A 27,586-nucleotide genomic window follows, 5' to 3' on the forward strand; every position below is an offset into this window, starting at 1 on the left:
ACATTAAAAGTGCCAAAAAGTAAACAGCAAAACAACTTATAAACCATGTGAGTAAAACAATATGAACAGACCATAAAACATACAGTGAACAAATGTTTCTACTTTAAATCATCATCGTATAAAAGTGAGGGAGTGTATGAAAAAGTAACAAGGAGCTGGAAGGGGGGTTGTGAGTTTTGACAATCCCACCAATGTCAAGCTTGTCACAATATTACACAACACTTCCGGATATTTATTTCAAATTAAAATTTTAAAACGAAAATACATAAACATACCATTAATACAATATCACTGAAAGTAGCCTAGATGTAATCATAAATGATTATATATGGTTTTGAACTATGGCTTTTCAGTTCTGTGTAGCATGATTCTTACACCGAGGCAAAACGAAAAAGAAAACCACAAAAAAATCAAAAGCTTATGTAGTGGTAGGAGTAAAAATAGACTACTAATATAACTTTTTACAGTTCACATATTTACAATATAACTTCTATGCCTTCTGCTGACATCACTGTTGTTATTACCACTACTGAATTATAATTTAATAATGGTAATAGCTGGTGGAAGAAGAGTAATAATGTTGGTGTGAACGTTTATTCTTGACATTTATGATAAAAAACAACCAAACGAAAAAGCTTAAAGGTCGTCTTTTAAAAAAAAACAAAAAAACAAACAAAAACATTTACTTTCAAGTGCCGCTTTGTGCTTTTACTTTGAAGGCAAACTGAATTGGTTTCCGTTCTGGGTGTGTTTAACCGTGCGTAGCTTAACAGCGATCTGACCGGAGCCTCAGACCGAGCATGCAGGCTGGCAGGCGGGCTGCAGGAGCAGAGCAGAGCGCTGAGGGCCGTCCTGAGAAAACCTGTTCACCAACTTCACACAAGTTTCACTGCGCTCCTCAGCGAGCTGCTGCTTCCACACAAACTCTCACTGGATCTCAAAAGTTGTTGACTTTCTTCTGAGGAGCTGATCATCATCATCATCATCATCATCACTGCCTGACTCTGAGTGTATGTGTATGTGTGTGTGTGTGTATGTGTATGTGTATGTGTGTGACAAGTTGCGCTGGCGATGTCTGGATCTTACTGCAAAAGTTTGTACCCGTTCGGCGGAGAGCAGCACCAGCAGGGACTGAGCTTCGAGGTTGGGGAGATTATTAAGGTGGTGCAGCCTCTCCCTGGAGGCTGGTGGGAGGGAGAGAAGGATGGAGTCAGAGGATGGTTCCCCTCAAGCTATGTCCAGGTCCTGGAGGTAAGAGTTATAGTTGTAGAAGAAGACATTTAATTGTTTATATTTGTTAATTACTTGGACTTAAGTGAATATTCTAATGAACTCTTAATTGGTTCTTAATTGGATGTGACTTCTTGATTTCTTTGTAAAAAAAATTCTTCTTATGGAAAACAAAACAAAAAAAGTATATATTGTACTTTCTCTCTCATACACACTTACACACACACACACACACACACACACACACACACACACACACACACTTGAAGATAAAGACTGCATTGACGGATGCACTAATGAATAGTTTTCCCGTGCTGCTCCTCTTATCAGATTAACTCTAACCTTCCCAGCAGTCATCTGGCCGGCTGGCTGAGCGTCTGCACACTTCCTCATTCCACACACATTCCAGTCAAATTCTCAGGTCTCCTCTCAGTGCGCCAAATGCACAGTGCAAGCTGCTCTCCCTCCTCATGGTCAACCCCTCCCATCCCCACCCACCCAGCCAGCCAGCCTCCCTCTCTGCCTCCTCATGTGAATTCAGACTCAGGCTCTGCTGCTGCAACTCAGAAAAAACATATTTTTTGTGTGTATTCCTTTCTTTTAATTCATTTGGGATTTGGCTCCCTGATTATGATATTGGAGCAGATTGAGTATGTGGTTGAGTCAGTGACACCACCCCGCATTCTGAGAGTTTGTCATAATCAGCTTGTATTGAAAGGGGATGGGCGCGCCGCCAGGATTCTGAGCTATGGCACCAAGCACTGCCATTTTTATCACTTCTTCACTCTGAATGGGGGAAGAAGAACAACTTGTGACACGGTGACATCAGCGTAATGACTCCCGAATCCGGGGCGTGCTGATTTAAGTGTGATAACAAGAAACAAAAGGGGTAAAGATGTGAACCTGTGACAGCAGACGGTTGAAGAACAACGTCTCTTATCTCTTCTCAGACCAGTTTAGGAATGGAGTTTGATGGGTGGGGCAGCTGGGAGTGCAGAAGGACAGCATGAAGGGTTAAGCTTCAGTTTCATCAAGCACCCGCCCTGCTGCAGTGAACTTTAGAGGGCTACTGTTGTGCGGGTTGACCTCTGACCTCTCTCAGAGAATCTAATAGTAAAGTGTCTATCTTTTTAAGTAAACCTATTTTCCCCGATTTATTCACGTTTGAATGATGCATAATGGATTCTTGAAATCCAGAGATCGATCTTTGCATTTGCTCCTCGTGTAGCTACATGTTGTGTGTATGCAGCGCTTCCTTGTCGTGAACGGTTCAGTTAGAGCCTCACTATGTTTTAAATGTCTACTTTGCAGAAATTGAGTCATTACAACATGCACAAAAAGCGTATTTTTAGAAATTCATCATATGGACAAAACAGCTCATCACCGAATCGAGACAAGAAGTTTCAGATTACTCGGATGTCCTACTAACTTTTTCCAGAGCTTTTAACCACATTTCACAGTCTTCCTTTTCTCCGGTTTATCTCGTGTAGGTTGGAAGCCCCAGAAAAGGCAAATATGTGGATTTTTTTCATTTAGATTATTTCTTTTACGCTGTCATTTCAATGGTCAAGAGTGACAATTAATAGATTGCTCAAAACTAGGCCTTGATTATTCATAAATGAATCAATAATGAAAACACAGAGATGGTAGCGTTTATATGAATTAATAAGAGCAGGCACTCTCTCTGGTTTGTTAAGTCACTTCCCTTCAGCTGGGTGCATGGACACTTTCTATAGAAAACACTGATGGAAAACGAGATAACGGCTCAGCCCCTTAAGCTCAAGCTAAATTAAGGCACAAACAACACGCTTATCTGATGTTCAGTCTGACTTATCACAGTTCGATTCTCCACGCTTTAATGCGAGCCCACATTAAGGGGAAACTCTCTCTCAGCAGTCTGCAGCAGTCTGCAGCTCATGTCGGTTTGCTCGCCTGTGTTGTGGGTTCAAATCTAGATCTAGATTCTCACCACTCACCCACCTTCGCTGTCAGTCTCTCCCACTCTTCTCTGCCACTGGAGTGGAACCAGCCAAAAATAAGCATTAAAGATGAGGGAGGTGACACAGTAGTGAAGTAGGGGAAGAGTCAGGGTACTGTAGCTTGTTGACTTGGGTTTTTTTTTTTTGGGTTGTCTCGACTTTACCTGTTTTACCAGGCTCTCCATTGATATGTTAGTTGACTAGTTTCACTTCATATACATTTAAAATGGTCAGAGGAAGTCAATTACTGATTTTAGATCCTGGACTGTAGGAAAGAGATTACCAGTATTAGTGAAACATCTGATGTTGATACTTGAGAATACTGAATTATACTTTTTTTGTGATCAAGATATGTGTGAATAAAGGTATATATTACACAAAATTAACTGGATGATCAAAGATGATATTTAAAACAGTAAATGTCATTAAAATATAAATGATTTTAAATAATGATGACTCATAAAAGCACATTGAAATTGAAATTTCTTCCTCCTTATCTGCTGATATACATGCCAAATAACATGAATACATCTGATAACCCAATATCTGTGAACATTATTACTTGTGTCATAGTATCAATATCAGTTTCAGTATGATTTATCTGGGTGAAAATGACACATATGCTGAATAACACATATTGAAACTTGAGTTTTCCCCTAGTTCTCCTTGAATGGGTCATCTGTAGGTTGATGTGATGTATTACGGAGGCCACAGGATGGCACAATGACTAATGGCGAAACAAAAAGCCACGTCTTATATCCTCTTTCTTGTAATTTGATAAAAACAACACTAAGGAAGTCACCCTTACTCCCTCAGGTTGCTGCAGTTGACTCACTGTCATAATCTTAAAGGATCATCAACTTGGGCTGATGTGCAGTAATCACCTCAACAAGGATTTTCTATAACTGGGATAGTTGACAAGAGAGCTCTGATGTGGCTCTGTTGTCATCTTCAACATTGTGTCTTTGTTCTACAAACGGCTCCATTCTTCCAAGAATAATGAATCATTCGGAACCTGTTGCTGCCTGGTGCATCACACCCGGCTGTTTCTCAGACACCAACACTTAATGCTGCTTTAAAGTCAGATTATGGAGCTTTTGAAGACAGAAATTACACTGTCTTCTTACAAATAAGTCAAATTCATAAGCAGTAAACGGCTCTAATTCTTAGTTCGCTTCATCTGGTTTAGCCGGTAGCTTACGGTGGCTGATGGTTGCTAACGTTAGCAAAGTTTGGATAGATATGCTGTTAAACTGACATTACTGAGTCACTCCTCTGATTGTATCTCTTCTTTACAAGCATTATAGCCTTGACCACATTATTCTTCAATTGTCAATTAAGACTAAACTTTAGCCATTGCTAAACTGCTGTTCATAAAAAGTTACATAGTGTCCCTTTAAAGGATAGGTTAAAATGATAGGTCATAAGCAGTAAAAGGTCTCCCATTCTTAGTTCAACTCAGAGACTACTATCACTACTCTTCATCTGGTTTAGCCGGTACCTTATGGTAGCTAACATTAGTAAAGTTTGGACAGATATTGCTGGTAAACTGGCATTGCTCAGTCACTCCTCTGGGTGTATCTTTTCCTACCAGCATTAGCATTAGCCACATTATTCCTCAATTGTCACTTAAGACCCTTTAAAGGATGTTTTTTAATTTTTTAATTTATTTTTTTTACAACTTGGGTCTTATTTTTGCAGTTGTTTTTTGTAGCCATCATTCCAATCAGTTAACTAAAGTAATTGCTACTTTGTGAACACAATAACAATGCCACACCACAGTCTGGTGGGAGAAGAAACAAGCAGACACATAATAAAACAGGTTGTAAATAAGCCAACAGGAAGTTGGTCTTTAAGCTGTTATGGTTCAGGAGGTAGAGCGATCGTCCACCAACTGAATGATTGACAGCTCGATTCCCGGCTCCTCCAGTCCACATGTCGATGTGTCCTTGGGCAAGATACTTAACCCCAAATTGCTCCTGTTGCTGCGCCAACGGTGTATGAATGTGTGTGAATGGTTAGTTTCCTCCTGATGAGCAGGTTGGCACCCCGTATGGAAGCCCCTGCCATCAGTGTATGAATGGGTGAATGAGATGTCATGTAAAAGCGATTTGAGTGGTCATAACGACTAGAAAAGCGCTATATAAGTACAGTCCATTTACTGTTTACAACGGACAGTTTGGTTAATCATTTAACTTATTCTCTTAGCAATGTTGTTGCGTTCCCTGATTTGAGCAATTCACTTATTGAGTACAGTCTTATTATGACAGATGCGATGGTTAGAAAGGCCCAAGTTGTGATAAAGTTGAACATTTAGGGAATGACATGTAGTCTAGCCTAGCATGAAGACAGGAAGTTGGGTGAAACAGTTAGCCAGACTCTGGGAAGTCCCCGCAAATTGCTCATCAAGAAAGAAGGAAGCCCTAGACTATTGTTTGCCTAAACTAAATAACAATAACAATGACATACAACTTGTTAATTTGTGAGCTTGTAAGGTTGCGGTTGTCATATTTTCCAACTATAGACACAACCACGCTAGCTGTTCCACAGTCTACAAAGTCTTTCTGCTATGCTAAGCTATTAGCCCTACTGGCTCCTGTTCTGAACACATACACATGACAGTGGTATAATCTTTTCATCTCACTCTCAAAAATGTTTTTCTAGTGTCATTTCCACATTATGAAAGGCTCCCTCATCCACTTCAGCAGAACACTGTATTTCTGTAGTGATTATGACAACCCGACAGATCCAGAGCATCATGAATCATGAAGACAGTGAGTCATATCAGTGTTCACCTAATGAGGAGGAAATGAAAAGAAAAGCATTATGAACAAAAGTGAGTTAAAGCGGCAGCTGAAAGCCGTCGACGATGACTCGGTTGCGATGAGTTTCTGCCTGATGACTCCATGAGGTCAGCTGGTGCGGTTCAATGGAAGATATTGTCCAAAAGCAGACTTGAATGCTTTAATGTTTGAAAAGCTTCTAAATGGAATGGTCTGATTCATTCATTCAACCTGCTGGCTTGAAAATGATTTTGTCAGCCCCCCTGTGTTGTTTGGAGTTGTTAGCACTGTTTCCAGACAGATGTTTGAATATGTGCAGCCCTCCATGACCAAGTCTGAATCTGTGTTATTGTTGTGTTACTCCTTCATTCCATGGAGTAATGTCGTATTACTGTGCTCCATCTTACTGTGCTTTATGTGATGTAGGAGCGCTTCCACTTTTACCTACGTCAAAAAGCTTCTTTTTCTCAGTTTAAATGACATTTTTGGGATAGATTGACCTTAGACCCAGAAGAAATGGTCCCATGTAGGTGTTTACATTTTTCTAGAGTTTCTTCTTTTTAGCAACAACTGTGAAACAAATAGAAACCGGATTCTAAACCGTGAGGGATGGCTTCCTAGAGTCAATAAATACATTCAGATTTATGTGATACAGCTGAGGTCTTTGGGTGCAGCAGCAACGTTGGAGAATGGCATAGTTTTGTACTCTCTGACTGCCATCTGGTTGCCGCTTTTTACTGAATCAACAGTGGCAGGTTTCTCAAAGCCTCTTGGCATTATAAATTACACCCTGCATTCTGCACTGCATGACTAAATGTGAACTACAGTATGTAACAAGACTGTGTTAACTGTTAAATATAAATGTCGTTCTGTAAGAGGGCATTTTATATTTTTATTTTTTTCCTAAAGAAGTCCATTCCTGCCAAAAAAAAGTAACATCAGGGAAAATTAGGAATAATAAAAATACAAAAAGGCAAAATTATGGGATACTCAGTCAGAATGTAGACTTTGTAAATCAAAATTGAGATACAAAGTGAAAATTATATGATATTTTTAGTCCAAATTATGAGATACTAAGTCAAGGTTTGACTTATAGAGTGAAAATTATGGAATAATACTGCTTTATACACTATCACTATAAATTACTACCTTAACTTTATAGTATGTACTTTGTTTTTAACTTAGCATTGAGTCTTAATCTCAACTGCATTTTTTTGTTTCAATCCATTCTATATTGCGTTAAAAAAACTGTAGATTAATGAATGGGCAACTATTTTGATAAGTAATCATCTCAAGTCATTTTTCATGCAAAAATGCTCCAAAAGTCTCAAATGTCAGCATTTGATGTTTTCATGTAGTTGTCTGTTGGTCTCTCTGCAATTTCAATGTGTTAGCTTGGTCTTTGGGATATTGTGAATGGACTTAATAAACAAAAGATAATCAAAAAATATGAAACATTATTATTTGCAGCTCTAGCTTCCATATAAACATATCATTTAGATCATCAGTGTGTCACTCAACAACTAATGCCTCAATAAATACTGCACTGGCAGCTGGTGGGATAGAAACTGACAGGTCAAACTACAAGGCCATGCTTGGGGTTCCTAGTAAAACCAGTTTACTTCATTGAATTGGTGACACACACTGGGTTATAGCCTTTAACGACTGCCCAGAGAGCTGTTCTACAGTCTGGTTGCTCTGGGGCTACACATGACATTCCCATAAAAAAATCAGGACTCCCCAATAAGTGTTGAAACATTGAGCAGTTGACATGTAATATAAGCCCTGCAGCTGGGCCTGGCAGGGGCCATTATGGGGAAGGCTCCCCATCAACTCCATCACATGGAGAAAATAGGTTGGTGCAGTTTGCCACATAGAGTCAAGTGTGACTTTTTTCTTCCAGTTGAATTGAATTTGAAGTCAATTTGGTAATGATGTAATGTTGATTTTCCAAAATTTTAATACTGGCTTCACCTTATTATTATAACATCAATGTATTCTTTCCTTTCAGTGTGTCATTATGTCTTTGTGTATCCAGGGGAACTACTGTAAGCAATTTGCAACGAGCTGTAAATTATGGAGAACCACTTTGTCTCCCTAATGCTTCTCCTGGTAGAGTGTCAGCTGTGTTTATAGTGAAACTGTAGAACTGAGAATGAGTGGGGTTGGGGGGCTTCTCGCAGAGGTTTGGATGGTGATTTAGCCTGGCATAATCCCTATAGTGAAAAGTTGTGGGTCAGATCACTGCTGTAGAGCCTCCAACACACAACCAGGTGCTTCCCCTGCTTACTGGAAAACTAACATCAACCCCTCCTGTGCTGACGTCATACCAAAGTAGTCATTTTTTGTCATGGATGACAATCTGTGGGGAGCTGTGAAATATCAGAGCACCTAGTGTGGTACATCAGAAAGCAACTTGTTAACTACAACCTGCTGTTTGTTTAGACACCAAAGAATAGATTTGTGGTTTTCACACATCTACTTTCAGAGCTGACATGGAAGGCTGTTTCCTTGGTACATAGCAACATGAAAGGAATGGAGAAACGCTTTAAAAAGACAGCAAGGCAGTTGAGTAACCTTTTGAGTTTTAAGATAATTTTGTTACCAAATTTAGGTTATAGAGGCCAATGGAACCTTAATCTCTGTGCCCTGGTCTATGCCAGTGTGGCTATTTTGAGTTACAGCTTGAAAAAAATTAGCTCAGTTAAAGGATAATTACAGTTATTTTCATCATGAGCCTCATTTTCCCAGTTTTTTCCACATGATACCAATGGAATTTGGCCAACATTTAGTTAATAATAATTATAGATAATTATTCCTCTATAGTGCTGCATACATTTTTAGTTTGTAGGTATCAGTTTAAATCTGAGGAAGTGACAAAATAAAAAATCACCCACGTGTATTCATCTCGGTTGAGTTGAATTGAACTGAAGATCTACAACAGCAGCGGTCTATTAATAAGAGTATTTACCAGTACAACGGATGTGAGCTGATAATGGTGCCCACACCCACATGGAAGCCTGGCTTGGGTGGTGTCGGAGAGAATGAGTATCAATTGTGTGTCGCCCACCTCTGATGTTTGGTTAAAGGGTAGATCTAGAAAATGTGTGTTCTTCCCCGAATACCAGCCCTGCTCCTACTGTTTTTCAGCAGATAGGTTAAAAAACAGAAGGTTCAACCTTTGTTAGATTTCTCTGCATGGTTGAGTGTTTGCTAACTGTTGATTAGGGGGCAGGTTTAAGGCCCTGTTTTGTTTAGGATCAGCCATTCCTACATGGTAAGATTGTCCACCAACAATTTTGACAAGCCTCAATTGGAATACACATCCACCCATCTATCTGTTTTCTGCCACTTATTTTGTCCAAGCCATGGTGGTAGACGGCTATGTAATCTAACTGTATCCTTTAGCTCCTCCAATGGATTCAGGGTCTATTCCAGCATCTCCTCTCAATTGGATGTGAGAAGGCATCCTTATCAGATGTCTAACCATCTTATCTGCCTCCCTTCAAAATGAAGACTCAGCGGTTTTACTCTGAGAAAAGAAAGGTCAGAATGTCCTAACTCCTCATAGTGTCCCTGAAGTGGTGAAGGTGAACGCTAACACTTTGCAAAGGAAACCCATTTTGCTTGAATGTGAAATCTTGTTCTCTTGGTCACTACCCAAAACTCTTGACCATAAATGAGAGTCCCCTCACCCTTAGACTTGGATGTGCTTATGGCTAGGATAATGTTAAAACAAACTTGTAAGTGTTGTGAAAAGCTTACCTATTGTAGTGTTGGAAAGGTGTAGGGGAGGTGGTGGTTTCATACACATACTGATGCCTTAAAGCAGTGGTTCTCAAAGTGGGGTCCAGTAACCCCCAGGATTCCTTGAAGGGGTTGAAGGGGTTCAAGGTTGTCGCTAGCAAAAACGGGAATCATTTATTTTCACTATAATCCCATCCATAAGTAACACAATGACAGAATGTATGTATGACTGTTCTGGTCATGGGTTTCATAGACTTTCTGTAATAAAACAACAACAAAATCCAATATCCATGATCTCTTGCTTCAGTCTCTACCCAAAGGTGAGCCCACAGGTGAGGGTTGGAATGTACTTGTGACTACTAATAACTTCACCTCCAGGCTTGGCTCGTTGCACCAATCTCATGCTCCACGTTACCTGAACATGTGAACAAGACCTTGAGATACTTTTGGCAGCTTGTTCCGAACCCGAAGTGAGCAATCAGCAGTTTTTCTTCCGGTGTGCCGTGGCCTCAGACTTAGAGGCAGTGACTCTTATCCCAGCCATTTCACACTCTGCTGAAAAACTGCACACTGGAGGTCAAAGGTTGAGGATGCTGGCAGTATCCCATCATCTGCAAGACAGTTTACTCATGTATAAGATCTAAATCCAAAATGAACATCGGTCCAATAGTGCAGACATTTAAGCTTGTGATTCATTACTTATGACAAGCTTGGATGTTTGGGAAGGATTGGGGTGTTTGGAGGGGAAATCCAAATCAGGTGGAAAAACCCAGATCAATGTAACCACAGAGGCTTACCACTTTATATTTCCCAACCGTATATACACAGTCTCAACCACTGGTATGCACGTTCAAGAATTAGGCTGCGTCTTCTTAAAAGAGGCTGACATGTTTTAGGGGAGGACATGCATTAGGCTTAAAACCTCGACTTCTGGTGTCGAAAAGTTCTGCTTTACCAGCTGAGCGAAGCAGTCAGGCCGTTTAAAAGTGTTTGCTGTGTTGTCCTGCAGTGTCTATTTACAGGTCACAGCGAGAAATGAATTAGTTACCGTGGAGAGCGCAGTGAGTTTAGTACTCTAGTGGAAAGCAGAACAGCTGATTGACATGCTGCCTTATCTGATCCTGAGAACATAAGCAGGCCTGTGCAGATAAGATCTGCGCACTGGAGAGCACGCTCCTTCATATGTAGTGCACATGGTGCGTCATAGTGGTCCTGTCTTAGTCACGTCATTTGTATGGATTGAGTAGAAGCTTAAAGGAGAGACAGACCAGCAAAGGCTTGAGAAATTCACATAAACTGGAGTGGGCGGGCAGTAACAAAACAGGCTTTGTTAGCTGTAGGGACCACTGCAGCCTGTACACACACACACACACACACACACACACACACACACACACACACACACACACACACACACACACACACACACACACACACACACACACACACACTCATATACTCAGTGCAGAGGCACTGAGCGGACAATGATGACAGTTTGTTTGAGCATATGTGTGCATGTTCAGTATCTGTGTCTGACTGTGTGCTGAGTGCATGCTTATACACGCATGTTCATCCCTCCTCCTTCTCCTCTCCGAGTGTCTGAAGTGTCTCTACATCTGGGAATGTGGCTTCGCTTTAGGTTCCCACATCTGCCCAAACCAAAACAATGTCTCCCAAATAAAGATATGGTCCATAGCCCCCGTCGCTCTTGTTCCCTCTCCCCGTCTAACTTTTTTCTTCCTCCGTGGACTGTTCCTCCTCTTCCTCCAATGTATTCAGCTCAGTCTTGCCATATCTTGACACATTATTCTTTCTAGGGCTTGTAGTTAGCAGCCAGGCGTACATGTGAGACATTTCTCCCCAGCTGTAGTAGTCACAAGAGGTCTAAACGGCCGTTGAGTGATCCCATAGGGTTGGGAATTCTCTGCTTGGCTTCAAAACTTGAGCAAGAGGTTAGCATTTCTGTCCCCACTGGGGCCTATTGATAACAGCGGTGATGAGATGTAGTTACGTCGCTCTCAAGGCTTTGAGTAGGAGTTAGTGTGTGAGTATGTCCTTGTTTTGTGTGGGTCACTGGACTGAGTTTGAGCGCTGATAATGAGATTTTGGGCTGAAGCTGCAGAAATGCATTTTTTTGTGGTGATAATGTTATCTTGAATTTCTAAGGAAGGAAAAGCCTCTGGAATAGTGTTTGTGCCATCAAAACTCAACACAATACGCCCCATGAATCAATGGCAAATTGAACTGAAAATGAATTTACATTTTTAAGAGATTAGACTCATACTGACCTTCAAAAAACAACTTGTGTGGCTGTTTAGATAAATGATTACCTTCATGATTTGTTCATTTTTTGCAAAAAAGGGAGTGGTAAAGTATGATGAAGTAGTGTTTCAGTAGCACAAGGAGATAAGAGTCATAAAGTCAGTCAACTGACTTAGAAATGGCATTTTATACAGCAGTATCTATTAAAAGTTTGCTAACATGAGCCAACGTTAGCTAATGTAAGTTACTGGTTATAACAGACCAAGTAAAGCTGTAGCTGAAAACCTTCTGGGTGTATTGAACTGATCAAGAGTGTATTTTATTGCGTATCAATTCAAGTTCTTTTTGGTAAGAAAAGTCATGTTCTATTTTCTCTTTCAAAATTCCATTTTAATATATTTTGCCAAACAGGAAACAAATCTAAAACGGAGCCAGCCACCGATTTAGGATCACAAATAGGGTTGTTTGGTATAAAAGTAGGATCCTGAAATTTCTAAATATCATCAATTATATTTTAGTACATAGTTCTCATGAAATAAATAGTTTTAAATGCATCATTTAGTATTTGTGAGTAATCCATTTGGAGCCTCGTGCTTACATGGAAACTTGCCAGCTCTCTAATTGCTGGAATCTGGAAAACTTTAAGACTCAAAAGCAGACTTGTGGTCCAGGAACAGCATATAAACGTGGTTGTATAACATATACAGTATATATCTGTAGTTATTATTCCTGTCAAACCTCCTGTAATGATTAAGACTGATATTTAATGCAGCAACAAGGAGACGCTCCGTCATATGTGACGTGCACAGCATGAACTGACAGACCTCAGATTTTTATGAAAAAGTCAACTGATAATGTCCAACCCAGGGTTGCATTGGTCCATCAACAGTTCTATGTGAACTTTCCAGTAACCCCAGGGTGTGCAGACATGACAGTGTTGCCCTAGAAAGGGAAGGTGGAGGTACTCATGAGTGAATAATAGGAAACAGACACTTCCCCAGTCTGTCACAGCTCTGTTCCCATGCTCCTCTGACATGACAAGGTAGGAGAGGGAGCGAGCGCCGGGGGGGCCTCACAGTATACACATCCACTGTGTACCTCGCCTCTATTTTCGTAGAAACTCCAGACTAGAGATGGCCCACGCTCCCCGTCTGCATCTCATCATGAAAAAGACTGTGCTGCCTTGTGTTTGTGGCTGTGTGCTTTGCTTGTGGCTGTTTACAGCTCTGCTCCAGTATGTATACAGCTGGAATTTGTTTGGTTTTTCTTCTAGACATGCCCGTATACAGTATGAAATTTCTTGAAAATGTAGTAAAATAGACACGCATGATTCTCTGATTTTTTTTTCAGGACGAACTAATTGGAGTGAAGTGAAGACTAAGAACGTCTTTCAGCTTCATTTGATCATTTTCATCTTAGTTAATGACTAAAGCGGAATATGATCGGGCAGTTACATAGGGAGCGCTCAGCATGTTAATAAAGGGAACAATTTAGCATCAATTTCATTGGATTGAATAATCAGTTAAAGCTGTGTGGAATTAAAATTCGAACAGAATGAGCTACGCTGCCAACAGTGTGCCTCAGTTTTAGTTTGAACTTACTGGAAGATATTTTCGAATATTTGCTGGTAACATGTTATTTTCGTCTTATGGGATGATGACAATACCAATAATCGGTCATATATTCTTGCTGTTGACTCTGCAGAGAGACAACATGGTAGACCAAACCAGGTTGCAATTTGTGACTTGAAAGATGTAAAGGGTTATCAGGAATGTGGTGCCAGTGATTGTTCTACTTGACAGCACCAACGCTATTGTTGCTCCGAGATGTCTACAGCTACAGTTTTTGTTATCTTGAGGTGTCCTTGATGCTGCTTGTGTTGTTTTCAACTGTCAGACCACATGGGATAAGATGAACCAATCAGGCCCAATACTCATTTTTGTTTGTTAATCTGTTGTTGGGCTGATATCATATAGTCTACTGCCAGCAATAGAGTTAGGAAAGACTCAGTTGGCTGTGATGAGTCAATTTGAACTCCCAATAGTAAGTACTCTCTGCTCCCCACATGTGGTCAAATTTTACTTGTTAGACGATTCAAACATCACAGGTGCCAAAAACATTTAGGCCTAGAATTTTGCAAAGAAATGAATACTAAACAATGTTATGCCTATCAAACACTTACTGCCTTTAGATTTGAATGTTGTAGATTCCACCTTTACAGCTGTAGTCAACTTGGTTTTAAGACATTTACATTGATTTCCAACCAATATGTACCAATCCACTGTCAATTCAGAAATTGCTAAATAAGTATGTTACTTCCAGTTGAGTTTTGCAGTTAGGAGGAAGTGAATGTTTGACAGGGAAGTAGCATATTGTAAAATTTACTTACAAATGTTGTGACACCTTTTATACCTCTTATTCTCTCACAATGCTAATTCCAATACCTCAACTCAGGGTATCTGCTGCTATCGATCACCTGTAGTGACAACACTGAATATATAATGACATAATGACATTGACAAAGAAATAGTATTTACTGTGAAGCAGTCATGTCATGGTCAATACAGGGTTGTTTCATAAAGTATATGGCATATCAGATGGTGCATATTTAGTTTTTTCTTTGACTCTGGCTTTCCACTGGAATCCATTGTAATTGTACGGAATTTATGCTGACTATAGCCCTTTTGCTCTGTAAACTAAACTTTTCAGATCTACTTTTGAAGTCTGCAGGCTTTAGCTGGAGTATTCCTTTAATATAACCTTTCGCAGCTTTAATAGAAACTCATATAAAGATTCTTATACATAGACCCTGGTGCAGAAGCAGTCCGGGACCATTTCCACGTCATTTACAGCTTGCGTATCACTTCATGTTCATGTCCAGGATCCTCTCTGCCTCTGAATCTTTCCAGCTGGAAACCGGACAGCTGCTCTGACAGACCTTCACCCCTACAGACTCTCCTCTTCCCGAGTCCAGATGTTTCCACAGGGGTGACCAGAGGTCAGGTTCAGTTTACACACATTGCAGGGACATACAGCACAGTAATACGTGGCAAAAAACTCTTTTTCACACATACTTGCACCTTCAGCACACCCTGTCACAAGTCAGGGGGTAGTGAGTCACTCAGACATGAGTGAGGACAGCTAAAAGTCGGTCCTATCCAGTAATCCGCTCCGTTAAAACTCTGGAGCAGTGAGCCTGCACATTCGTCCTCCTCCACGCAGCCAGTGAGTGGGTAACAAGCATTTCACAAAACATGTGATTTCAGACAGTGACAGTTGCATCTGATGACTCACCTCTTCTGGACAATCAATGGCTGTGTTGTAACATTGCTAACCTTTTGAAAGCTCAGAATCTTTATGGCTAAAAATAATTGTTTCTCTGACGTCAGTGGAAGAATGAACTTTAGGTAATTCTGTACTGTTATAGACAGCATTGGGATTACCTATATTATTCCATGGATTTTCAAAATAACATAGTTGCTCACAAGCTATGTCTATGTATGAACTCGTTCAACTATTTTAAGAATCATTTAGGATCCAATTATTAGTTGTTCAATGTCAGCATGCCTGCTTCTCTATTCTGTCACTTATTTCTAAGTAAATTACTTTATTATACCACATATTAGTTAAGGCCCTAGGTTGCAACTTCCTGAAATTTAGAGGAAACAAACAGAATATATCCTACAAATCTAACCCCAGCCTGTTAAAATGCAGGTGAAGGGCTAACAACTAAAATTTACTACGCTATTATTCTATAACTGACCTCAAAACAAAGCAGGCTATTTGTTTAAAGGCATTTTCCAAGGGAATTCAACAAATTATTCTTGGTTTTCCAGGCAGAGAGCCAGTGTCACTGAAATACAGAGACTATGAGGTATTTTGTTTTCCATAATAAGAGATGCTGCCTGTGTTTTTTTGGGGGTGTGTGGGAAACATCTGTAATCTGAGAAAGAAAACGCTGGGATCTGTTTATAGCACCAGGAAGACCAGCGTAGTATTGGGTTACGTCATTTTTAGCATCATAAACATTTGACATGTTCGAAACCAAATCAGCTTTAATCACAGTGTTTAAAAAAAAGGAGTGATATATTTAAATGTAAAATATAAGTGGACTAAAGTCATGACTTTTGCATCTATAGGTTATTAAGCTTTGGGTTTTTACGTATTACATTTTAAACCTGCTTTAGTTATTTTGGCCACTAGGGGGGCAGCGCTACATGCACGTAAATGTTATGTTGATATATTATCACCTTATCAAGATGTTACGATATTTCCACATCCAGCATTCATTTTGGATTGGTGTTTCAGTCCATGACTTTTGAATTTACTCTCCTTTAACTCTGTTTTGGTCTCCACCAGTTTCTGAAGGAAATATCTGGCTCTTCAGCCTCTAAATGTTCACCAGCTAGTCAGTAACTTTGTCTTTGCTGCAGATGTCAGTTAATATATTGTTAACATAAATAATCCTTTTTTCATTTAAAAATGCTGAAATGAACTCAAGATTTTCTCATCTCTTTATAAATAAATGTAAAAAATCAAAATATCGAGCAAAATAATCATAGATCGGTCATGCACCTTGTGTTTCTTGGCCCATTATGTTTGGTAATATTCTTGTCTGTATTTACAGAGCAGAAGAGGAATTTAGTCACAAAGAATGTTTTTATTATCCACAGTAAACACCAATTTTCAGAGTGAGTCCCTCAGAATCAAAGAGGAAGGTCTTATTAGGCACCTGTATGCTTTAAACTAAGTGCTTTTGTGGTCATCGAACGTTTCTAAACCCCTCCCTCCACATCTTTCCAACTTTGTTGTTTCATGTTTTGTAACTTCCTGAAACCGATAATTATAGAGTGATTGGCCAGGTGTGAGGAAGTAAGAAAGGAAGCAGGATTTCTCTCTCAAACTCTTTTTTCTCTTTTTATACAACTACCTCTGTCTCTGGACATTCATACAAACCCATGAATGCTTATGGGTAGAGTCTGCTCTCTATGTTCTTTGCATGGTTTAATAGTGCTGTACTGGAGAATTAGCACCACCAACTGTTAACGACGAGACCAGCTCCAAATATTTGAGTTGAGGTGGTGGAAGGAAAGATTACTTTGCAGATTTTCAGGAAATGTATGCTACATTTATGATGGCAGGCTTTTCTTCTTGCCTTTGAATGAGACCATTTGGAACAGGGGGAAACAGTTTTACCTTCAGATGTGTTTGAACGACACCTCGTACAAAGAAATTTGTTCTGAACCCTTAACTGATCCCACATATAAATTGACCAGTAATTCAGCCTCAGTATTGCATATTCAGGAAGGGATTTGATTGCAAACAGAAGCATCATTGTTTGAAATTGGTTTGAAAGCAACAAGTTGACACTCAGTCACTGAAAGTTTTGGAAAGTCATTGTGGGAAATGAATGAAATCACTGACAGACGTAGAAGTAAACCTGACAGTTTTAAACCAACAGGACATTAAAAAAAATTCTTGGTATTAAATGACTTATCATCCATTGAGCTTCCGCTCCAGTGTCACCTTTAATTAAACCACATTAACTTACAATTAAATTCCCACTTATTTTATCATTGTGTTTTTAGATGACTGCAGTAGTGATTAATGAATGTTAAATTAAAAAACTATTTTAGATGGAATCATACTGGAGGACAGACGTGTGGAGAGCGTCTGCAGGGCTCACAGACAGCAGCAGTGATTGTTGTGGTCGCTCTTAAGTCATCGCGGCCCGGGATGAGTCCTTGTGTTCTCTGCCAGGGGCTCTTCTGGCATGCTGTGAATGTGGAGCCGAAGGCAGTCTGGGGTTTAGAAGGTTAACCATCTGGAATGGTGCATTATTTAATGTTGCATATGCCGAGACAAGCTGGCTCTGAGATTCGTCATACTTCCCACCACCAAGGTGTTATCATTCTCCTTTTTTCTTAAACTACACTACAGGACTGTCATGTCTGTCTCAAACTTCTGTGAGGGAGGAGGATTTTAACTTGTGGCTCAGAATACTGTTCAGTCAAAGTTTTGCTCATGTTTGAGACTCAGTTTGAGACAGATCTTCAAGAGACAGAAACTTACACCGGAGCTTCAGAGGAACTCTGAGTTTATTTGAAATTGTTGTTCTGGAAATGAACCATGTCAACAACCTGAAGCGTCTTCATGGCCAAGATTTCTGCATATTATCCACGTCTTTCCGACCACAACAGCCCACTCCCATCTGTCTTTTCCTGCTTCTGAGAGCCATATCTGCTTAACTCAGAGAAAAACAATACTGTGGTATCATTTTAGTGATAATGAACATGTGACCACACAACACAACAGTGTGAAGGACACCAGCAGTGTCCTTCAGCAACTTAAGAGTTTCTCTGTAGTCAAGGCATACAGAAAAAACTCCTAAGTGTCTCATGTTATGGCACAACATGGATCTGAGAAGTCCTGATCGTTGATGGAACCCTGACATTTCAGTTTCTCAGGCACTTGAAATGTGCTACAGGAAAAATTTTGAAAATATAAACCCACAGGATGGAAGGGATTATTTTTAGCGGCTTCCAGTGTGGGAGAAAAATGAAAACATGATTTGGTTTAACAGAGTAATTGGTGCAAATCATCTAAAATCACTCAGGAAACTGTGTTGAAACAGTACTGTTGTTAAGTATCAGATACACTTATTGGTTTTTCTTGCAACAGTAGATCAGTATCAATCTCATGTGAGTGTTTTAAATAGAGAACTGGAGCCAGCATGTGATTAGCATAGTTTAGCATAGATTTGAAACACCTCTAAACATGTTGTATTGCGTTTGTTTACACCAAACAAAAAATGTAAAAATGATCATTTGTGATTTTTATAGTGAGTGTTCACTGCCTGTATCTGCAACTTGTGCTGAAGCTGAGGAAGCTGCATAGTAACGCTTGGTGGATGGATACTGTTGTTAATCAAGAAATATTTTTTAGCACTTAATTTTTCCTAAAGCCACACATGATATTTTTTACCTTTCTTTTTGTGTATGGATTAAACAAATGAGGTACAATTGTTGGTGCAAGTATTTTTGTTATGTTTTGGTTGGTCATAGCTAGGCTAGTTGTTTCCCCCTGCTTTATATGTTGATGCTAAGCTACGCTAATCACATCATGACTGGAACTCGGTACATAAACCAACGACCTAAGATTGACATCAATCTTCTCATCTCAAGCTCAATAAAAAAAACTACACTACACGCCTGTTACACCGGATAAAAGCAAGTGCACAAAATGTTTAGTGGGTTTTGAATGAAGTACTCAATTGGTATAAGTATCACTTTAAGGGCACTTGGATTGGTACTGGTAGTGTCATTTTTTTATGTAATTTTTCTGCAAGTATGGGGAGCCTTGAGCTCACGATTTACCATGTTCTGATCGGCTGTCAGTCAGAATGTGTCATGTCTGAGTTTTTTCCCATCATTGAAGTTGCTAAGAAAACTGCCCACCATCCAACAAGTTCATATGTCATTCCTCACAGAACACATTTGATGCACACCAATTAAACATCCAGGTTATATTCGATAGTCCAGGACTGCCATGCGTACAATGATGGAATGATAAGTTAAAAGTTTCTTTCCCTTGTTGCCTGCTGTCACTTTTTCACCAGTTACACAGTTGAAATTGAAATTAATGCCATACCCCATGTTTTTTGACTTAGGAACGACTTGTGGAACAACTAAAGGATAACTTGCCTCTGCACCCTACTACATACTAGAGCACCTAGCTCTACTGTAATTGTATCTGTGGTTTGGCTGTCATATTGACTTCTTTCTCCTTCAATTTCTTTTGCACTACATTAACATCGATCCTGTGTCACCGGCATGATTGGAAATAGCTCAGATTTTCTTTCATGGCATGTTGGAGGTTTATTCATTGTTACATCCATGACCGCTTTTCATTGCTGTAGGAAATTACTGGACTGTTAAAACAAAATCTGTTTCTTAAAGGCACACGAAGGACAAATATAACCGTGACCACCGAGACCATCAAAGGGAAAACATCCCGGCGATGCTGTTGAAGACTTTGTAATTACTTGCAGTTATAAGTCATCCGGGGCTGACATGGATTCATACTCTCCAGTCCTGCGGGACTAGAGGGTTTCTTCTCTTCTCCTCTTCCAGCGGCAGCAGTTACATGTAATGGCTTCATTCTTTGAGGTGATGCAGTGTTTAACTCCAGGGCCAGTTTATGCTTAAATCAATACTTAGTACTTCTTGATTACCACTAAAAAATGGGTGATGAGATTGTAAATATCTATGACGAAAGGTTTACCGTACTTGAGAGGGCTGATATTCTCTGTCCTCTTCCCTGGTGTGTTGCAGTAAATAATGATAATGTTTCCTTACATCTGCCTGGATCCAAATGCATCTCCACAGTGGCCTTCTAGATGTAGAGGAAAGGCCTATCGGTGTCACTGATTACTGACCTCGTCGATTCCTCTTGTCGTTCTCTTACATGTAAACAGCTGAATTTACCCATACTGATTAGTGTAGGAATGCCAGATAGCTTGCACTTGGTTGAACCTTCGTCTGGTGCAGAAATCACCTATTTGCCTTAGTAACTGTTGCTATGTCTGTCTGTGACGCTTTCCGTTTTTATTATGGTAGAGGTATAAATTATGAATCAATTTGTGATTTGAATCGTTTCGTTCAGTTCAGTTCAAAGATATGTGGTCGCTGTGGTTAGATCACTTTTTTCTAAGCTAAGTGAAGTCACTGTCAGACGATCAACGGTGCATGCAACAGTAAGTGAATACTTCAATGTTCGCCATTGATTCTGACTGAGTTGGTACAGTAGGGCGTTCACTCTGTTGGTAGTTCAAGCAGTTCAGTAAAAACTGTTTATAGATTAAAGGACAGGTTTGCAATTTTTCACATGTCTTAAAACAACAGTCAGGTGCCTATATGAACAGTGAAAGAGGTTTTTGTCATTCTAATAATTCCTTCTGTTCATACTGGCTATTAAAAGATCCCCTTCAAATGTGCTTTCAGTGGAAGTGATAGAGGCCATAATCCAGTGTGTCCACACGGTCATTTTGTGCAATATGCATTTAAAAGTTTATCTGAAGCTTATATATGAGACTGTGTGAACTCATCCTTTAATAGCCCGCCTAATGATTGTTTCTGTGAGTTTTGTGGTCTTTTATTAAGCTTTTAACAAAGAAGTGACACACTGTTTATATGAGCTGACAACAGTGCTCTTAATCACTAGTGAGGAGCTTTAATGCTAGAAGCTACTTGTCAATGAGTGATTCAGTTGTTGGTTCAGCTTTAAGATTTGGTGTCAAATATTTGTTCATACGTAATTTCTTAATTCACTTCTTACAGTTTTGTTTTTGCTTTCGGAAAGGCTTAAAAAAGACAACACCCTTCATGTGCCCTTAGAGCAGAGTATCTCTTAATTCAGTTCAATGTGTACCACTTGAGCATGTGGAGAAATCCAAAACTTTAAAGACCTGCTGTGCCTAGTTACGGTTGCTAAGTTATTGTTGGACAATTGTTGTTCGGGTATGAGGTTTAGTGAACCGTCAGTTATGTCCATAAATGACCCAAAGCCTCCTCGTTCTACTGTTTTGTATTGAACACATATCTAGCCTTGAGAGGCCGGATCATGTTTCCTTGCAGTTACTAAAAGTAACATCTACTACATGGTCGAATGACTTGGTGTAGACTTCAGTAACAAAACTGTGGCCGATATGGAATTTCATCTGGCTCTCTCAAAGTCTCTCAAACAGCATCTCCATAATGTGTTACAATGGTCTCTGCTTTTTGTTTTCCTGCTAATCAGTAGCAGATGTGTGCAGTTTGCCTACATGCTCTCTAGTGTTCTTCAGCTGTATGTTGTGTGCACATACACCGACTGTGAAACTCCGGCTCTCGCTCCAACTGCGGAGCTGCGCCAGTTTGTTGTTCTTTGTGTGGCAGCAGCAGCAGCAGCAACAAGGTTCAGCCTGCTCCACTATGATGTCATTGGTTGCTGGTTGTGAAATACTTGAGGAAATGAGAACCTTATTGAACTCGAGCTGAGTGCTGCAAATATCAGCTGCATCTCTAGTGTTGCCTGTTCTTCAATGAGGTTTTTTAAATTTTTCTTTCATTTGTTTATCTCCAGTAATTACGAAAGACCCCTGAGTAATAAATCTTTGACTAGGAGCAAACACACTGTTTATATGTGCATCTCCAAGGTGCTGATGAGCCTGTCTGTGATTTTTGACACTTACTAATGTCTTTATTGCTTTCTTTTGTCTTGACAGAGGACAGCATCACTGAGTCAGCTCCCTATGGAGGACCTCAAAGACCCCCTGCCGCCTCACTGGAGATGCTACATGTCTCCACAAGGGCGGCGATACTACGTCAACACTGCAAGCAATGGTAAGAGAAACCTCAAGCTCAGGAAACATTTTATATCACATCTATGATCACTTTTAAGGAACTATTTAACATTTTGGGAAATGCACTTCCTCTACCGTCTTTCTGAGAGGGAGATGAAAAGATAGATACCAATCTCATGTCTTTATGTTTAATACAGAGCTAGAGTCAGGGCATGGTTAGCCACCCTTCCAGGTAGAACCAGTTTCAAACCTTAGCTGGTCACTTGCTGGTCTTGCTGGATTTACCTGCTGAGTCAGCTTGCTCAGGCTGGTTTAACTGGTGTTTTTTGTTTTGCGTAGCTGGTGTAAGATGGTTTGAGCTAGGTTTTTCACAGCTGGTAAACCAATAACCAACTTAGTGTTGGTAGCTAGTGTACCCACTATCAAAAACCTAATTCAAACCAGCTGTCCTGAGCTAGAAGCTGGTTTAAGCTGATTTGAGCTAGGTTTTTCACAGCTGGAAAAGCAGTTACCAACTCAGTGCTAGTTGGCCTAACCACTGTGAAAAACCTAGCTCAAGCAGATTTTTCACGGTGGGTAGTCCAGTAACCACCTCAGAGCTGGTAAATGACCTACTATCTGTCAAAAACCTAGCTCAAACCAGCTACCAGCTCTGAGCTAGTAGCTGGTTTGAGCAGGTTTTGACATATGGTAGGGTTAGGGTTAGGATTTTCCAGCAGTGCTAGCGTAGCATAAATACTAGAAGCAGGGGGGAAAACTAGCTTGGCTCTGTCCACAATGAAAGCATATGCCTACCAACACCTCAAAAACAAAATATCTTCTTTGTTTAACCAATACATGAACAGAAATTATAAAACTTTTAAGGGTCAGCTTCAGTTTTATGTTTTAGCTTTTGATAGAGCCTGCAGGCTAGCTGTTTCCCCCCTACTGCTAATCTAGGCTAACCATATCCTGACATAATACACAGACAGGGGCTCATACATGACAAGCTGTATGTTCTATGATTGTAATTGATTATGTGGAGGCTAAGAACCACCCAACGTGAAGCTGACAGTAATAACATCTCTCTTTATCCCTTTGGGTATTTTGTAGCTTAGCATAAGAGCCGCCTTAAATCCTGAACAGCTCTTAGGTTTTTTAGCTCTTAAGATTTGAAAAAAATTGCTCTTTAGTTTGGATTTGGTGCTTCCTTTGTGTGGAAACCAGACTCCAGAATTTAACTGGATGATATTATATAACATGTAGTGCAACTTTCAGGGCTGTGCTTTGGCAGGGCTGCCCTGTGATTACTTTTTCGTAAGAGTGACTAAGAGAGCAAGAGGCAAAAGAGGAAATATGTTCTCAACAAGAAGTTAAAATATGTTTCTGCTGATGACACCTGAGTGATTTTATCTGTCTGTGATGGAGTGACACATAGACTGTGTCCATAGTAGTAATGGTACCAGAGCGAGACAGAGCACATCAGGGCCTTGTAGAACTGATACTGTTGATAGTGCCTTGTTTCTGTCAACACAATTCCCACTCAGTTTCTCCCTGAACACACACACACACACACACTGGCCTGGAGACAGCTTAATACCCTCCTCTGTTCCACAGTCATAGCAACATAGCCTGCTGTTACTATCCCTGACTAACTGATGACTAATATCTAGTGTTGGCGACTCTCTTGCGCCTTTGGCTTGAGGATGTAATGAATTTTGGAAACTAAAGGTTTCTCAGATACAGTTCTCAACAATCACACAGACACATTGACAATTGGACTCATACAAGAACATTGTCTGTAAGTCAGTTTGCCAATCAATCAACCATTGGATGGACTGCATGAAATGTGCAACATATGTTCACATTAATTTGTTCAATGTTTGGTTTATGGCTATATACCTGCAAAACAGGTAGTCTCAGTTGCACATTGTGTTTAGTGCTAATTAGCGAATGTTCGCATGCTAACACACTAAGCTACGATGATGAACATTGTAAACACAGCTGCTAGACATCAGCAAGTTAGCAGTAAGAGAGTCGCTAGTGTAGATGTAGACTCTTAGTGGTATTTCAGACTACGTCTCACCCAAGAGTATAAAGGAGGACCTTCAAAACACCAAGATTGAAGGAATGATTTGACATGAAGTTGAGTGTTAAAGCAAAACGGTGCACGACTTAGGTGTTCTTAAAGAGGATATTCACCCGGGCAACAGCCTGCATAAAGACCCTGAGGCAGCTGTTGGAGTGCGACAATGTTCCCGACAACTACTGAATTGTTGATGTTGTCATGCCAGTAAAAGTAGGGCGGGGGTAAAAAAGTAAATCTCCTTAAATTGGCAACCATGATACACATTGACAGTGGGAGTAGAATATTACTTTGACTAAGTTTTATTTAGTTTTTGCTTATTTTATTCTAGTTTATTTAGATAAAACATTATAATTACAACAGAATCCACTGTAACGATTTCAGTCGTCTTACTTTCCGCCTGTGAAAACAGTTGTATAATGTCTTCTTTGGCTCTGGAGGAAGCTTTTTAAAGCCTGATGATGTCATCATGGTCATCTCTGCGTAGGATTGGGATTTATATTTTTTTTAGCAGAAAGCCTGTGTAAGAAGCTGGAGGTGTGGGATTTGACAGAAGAGGCATTTATAAAGGAATGAATGACTGTTTATTTGCATTATGGGAAATGTAAGAGTCGGTTTTTTTCTGAGCTTGTCCCATGCTGTAGACTTCAATACTTACTTTACTCCATTTCTTGTGAACGATCCAGGCCTGTTAAACTACATCTGTTCATATAAGTGCTTGTTGCATGAGGCCCAATGACTGTTCACCTGAACCCTTATACTGGATAACCAGGATTGTGGATTAGTGGCCACTTAAGAGAGAAATCAGTTTCACATCAGATATGTTTACATCTTGTACGGCTCTGATCATGGTCGCGGTGGTTGAGTTGCGGCCAGGAGAGGGAATCTAAAATTAGCCGAGGGCTCCACCCAGGCACGAGACCAGGGGAGTCTCTCCACCTCTTCCTCTTCTCCTTCTCTTTCCAGATCAAATCAGGTGGTTAACGTGTTAATGTGAAAAAGCTGGAAACAAACCACACTCTCTTTTGCTTTCGACCATCTTGAATGTGTGATTAGAAGATGCTTAAACATTTAAAATAACCTCAAACCTTTTTATTTTCCCCTTTTTTGTTTCTGTGCTATTCCAGCTGGAATTCAACAGATCTGTTTTGTCTTCATGTGACAGGATTTTCAAAGCTAATCTCCAGTAGTAAAACTGTTCATACTCCGGAGGGACAGAGCCAGGAATGACAAGAGCCGGTGCTGGAACAAAAGACATATTTCCTGAGAGAGAAAACGATAAATTTTTCATAACTTTTTCCATATAAAAAACACATCAACAGAATGGACAGTATTTCTTGGCTCATAAAGAAAGCAGTATTGTTGCTGTGGTGTTGTAAAACTGGCCTCTGAGGATAGAGAGAAAACCTCCAGGACTCACTTTCTGTGTCTTTGCAGCTCAGTCCTGACACACACTCATACATCATTGTACTGCAGGCGTGTGGCTCTTTCATATTCACCACCACAGCAACTGTTTCCAAACAAATCCATCTGATAACATTTTTACTGAAACATTCATTATTTATAGCATCGCTTCTATTTTCACTGGACCTCCCTTTCGTCATGCTAAAGTTCAGCAAGATTAGATACTTTCCTGTATTTGTGTATATGTGTGTGTTTGTGTGTGTGTGTGTATGCGTTTGTGTTCCTTCATTGCCATAGTAACAGAGCCGTGTGCGTGGGTGAGGGCTGCATGTCCTTGTGTCAGGCCTCGTTGTTTTGTAGGTTTTCCTTCCTGTGTTGCTGGGTGCAGCGGTGAAGGGTGCTGTGGTTTGTAATAGTCGTCTCCTGAGAGTCTCCACTCAACCCAGCCTGACCAGTGGGCTGCTTAATAAACACACCAAAACAAACACTCCACAGTCCCAGCACACACACACACACACACACACACATTGTAGATTCACCACAGACAGACAGACAGACACAGCCCACTCGGTTTTCCAGGTATTTTTGAATGAAGTCGATTCATACTAAACTATAAATAACTTTATACTCATCTGTTTTATAAATGGAATGAAATCCATTTTTTCTTCTGCTTCAGCATACTGGTCTGCTCTGTAAAACACATCCTTCTGTCTTTTTAGAGTAAATATCAGAATTCATAAATATATTTTACATCACATAGACCTCTTTGCATATAGTCAACCATACAGTATCATTTCAATGTAACCTAATATTTGCATAAAGTAGTGATGTCACCATTCTATCATATGATACTGACTAAAAGCCACAGACTTTGAACCACAATGCACATTAGCTTTCTAGATTATCCCTGAAGCTGCTACAAATGATATTTTTTATAATAAACAATGTATGAAATGACAATGTAAGAGATATTACTCAGTGATTTTATGATATTTTTTTCATTGTGTCTCAAAGCCCCTGCTGGTTCAGCTGTCAATCAAACACATACACTGACTTGCCCACCTAAAGGCCTGGAAACTAAGGATCACTCATGACAAAGCATACATATTAAAAATCACTTCATTATGATTTTTCAGTGCAAAAATTCCAGTTAAACAGCACCAGGAAGTTTACTATAAATGCTAACTCATTTCTAGTAACAGTGCATCTTCAGCTCTTTCCTTGTTTGTCTTATCGCTTATAAGATGAGATCTTGCGAGCATCTGTCACTGCTTTCCTCCTCAGGATAATATGAGTGTGAATGGGCTGTTCTGATTGATAAAAAAAAACAACAAAAAAAACAGAGACAGGAGGTAGCTAATGCATCAGGGACCAATGTCATATGGTTATAAATAAAACATAGCAGTGTCAAAGCTAACTAGGCCATTTCCCCCTTCTCCCGTTCAGAATCAGGGATGTATCGCATCACTTTTGGCATTGTCGGCGGACAGTAAGCTGATGCCGGGTTATTTTTGTTTTTTAGACCTGCTGTTGACTATTTCCATTCATGCATTTACTTATACACATCTGTTTCGCTCTACAACCGCTCTCCTCTGCTGTCAGCCTCTGAGTTGCTACACTTTGGTGAGTCTGAACCAGTGATGTGTGCAAAGTCAAAATGTGGTTATGACTGTGTTTTAGGAGACAGAAAGGCCTTGATTTTTGCTTTTATGCTTTTATTTTGCATAAAAGACCCTTTCCTCATGTAGCTTCTATCATTAAAGGGCTGCATTAT

General features: G+C 40.0%; 1 protein-coding gene across 1 annotated transcript in view; it reads left to right on the forward strand.

The window, feature by feature from the left end:
- The first annotated feature begins 833 nt into the window (after positions 1-833).
- The window catches only part of gas7b (growth arrest-specific 7b), a 63,068-nt gene continuing 36,315 nt past the window's right edge, over positions 834-27,586 (forward strand). Inside the window, exons 1-2 of the mRNA XM_062442096.1 lie at positions 834-1,251; positions 22,266-22,383. Coding sequence (XP_062298080.1) covers positions 1,072-1,251; positions 22,266-22,383 — 298 coding nt within the window. The 5' untranslated portion in view covers positions 834-1,071. The remainder of the gene's footprint in view (positions 1,252-22,265; positions 22,384-27,586) is intronic.

The sequence above is a fragment of the Scomber scombrus genome, chromosome 21, assembly GCF_963691925.1.
Source record: "Scomber scombrus chromosome 21, fScoSco1.1, whole genome shotgun sequence".
In the NCBI taxonomy this organism is placed as follows: domain Eukaryota; kingdom Metazoa; phylum Chordata; class Actinopteri; order Scombriformes; family Scombridae; genus Scomber; species Scomber scombrus.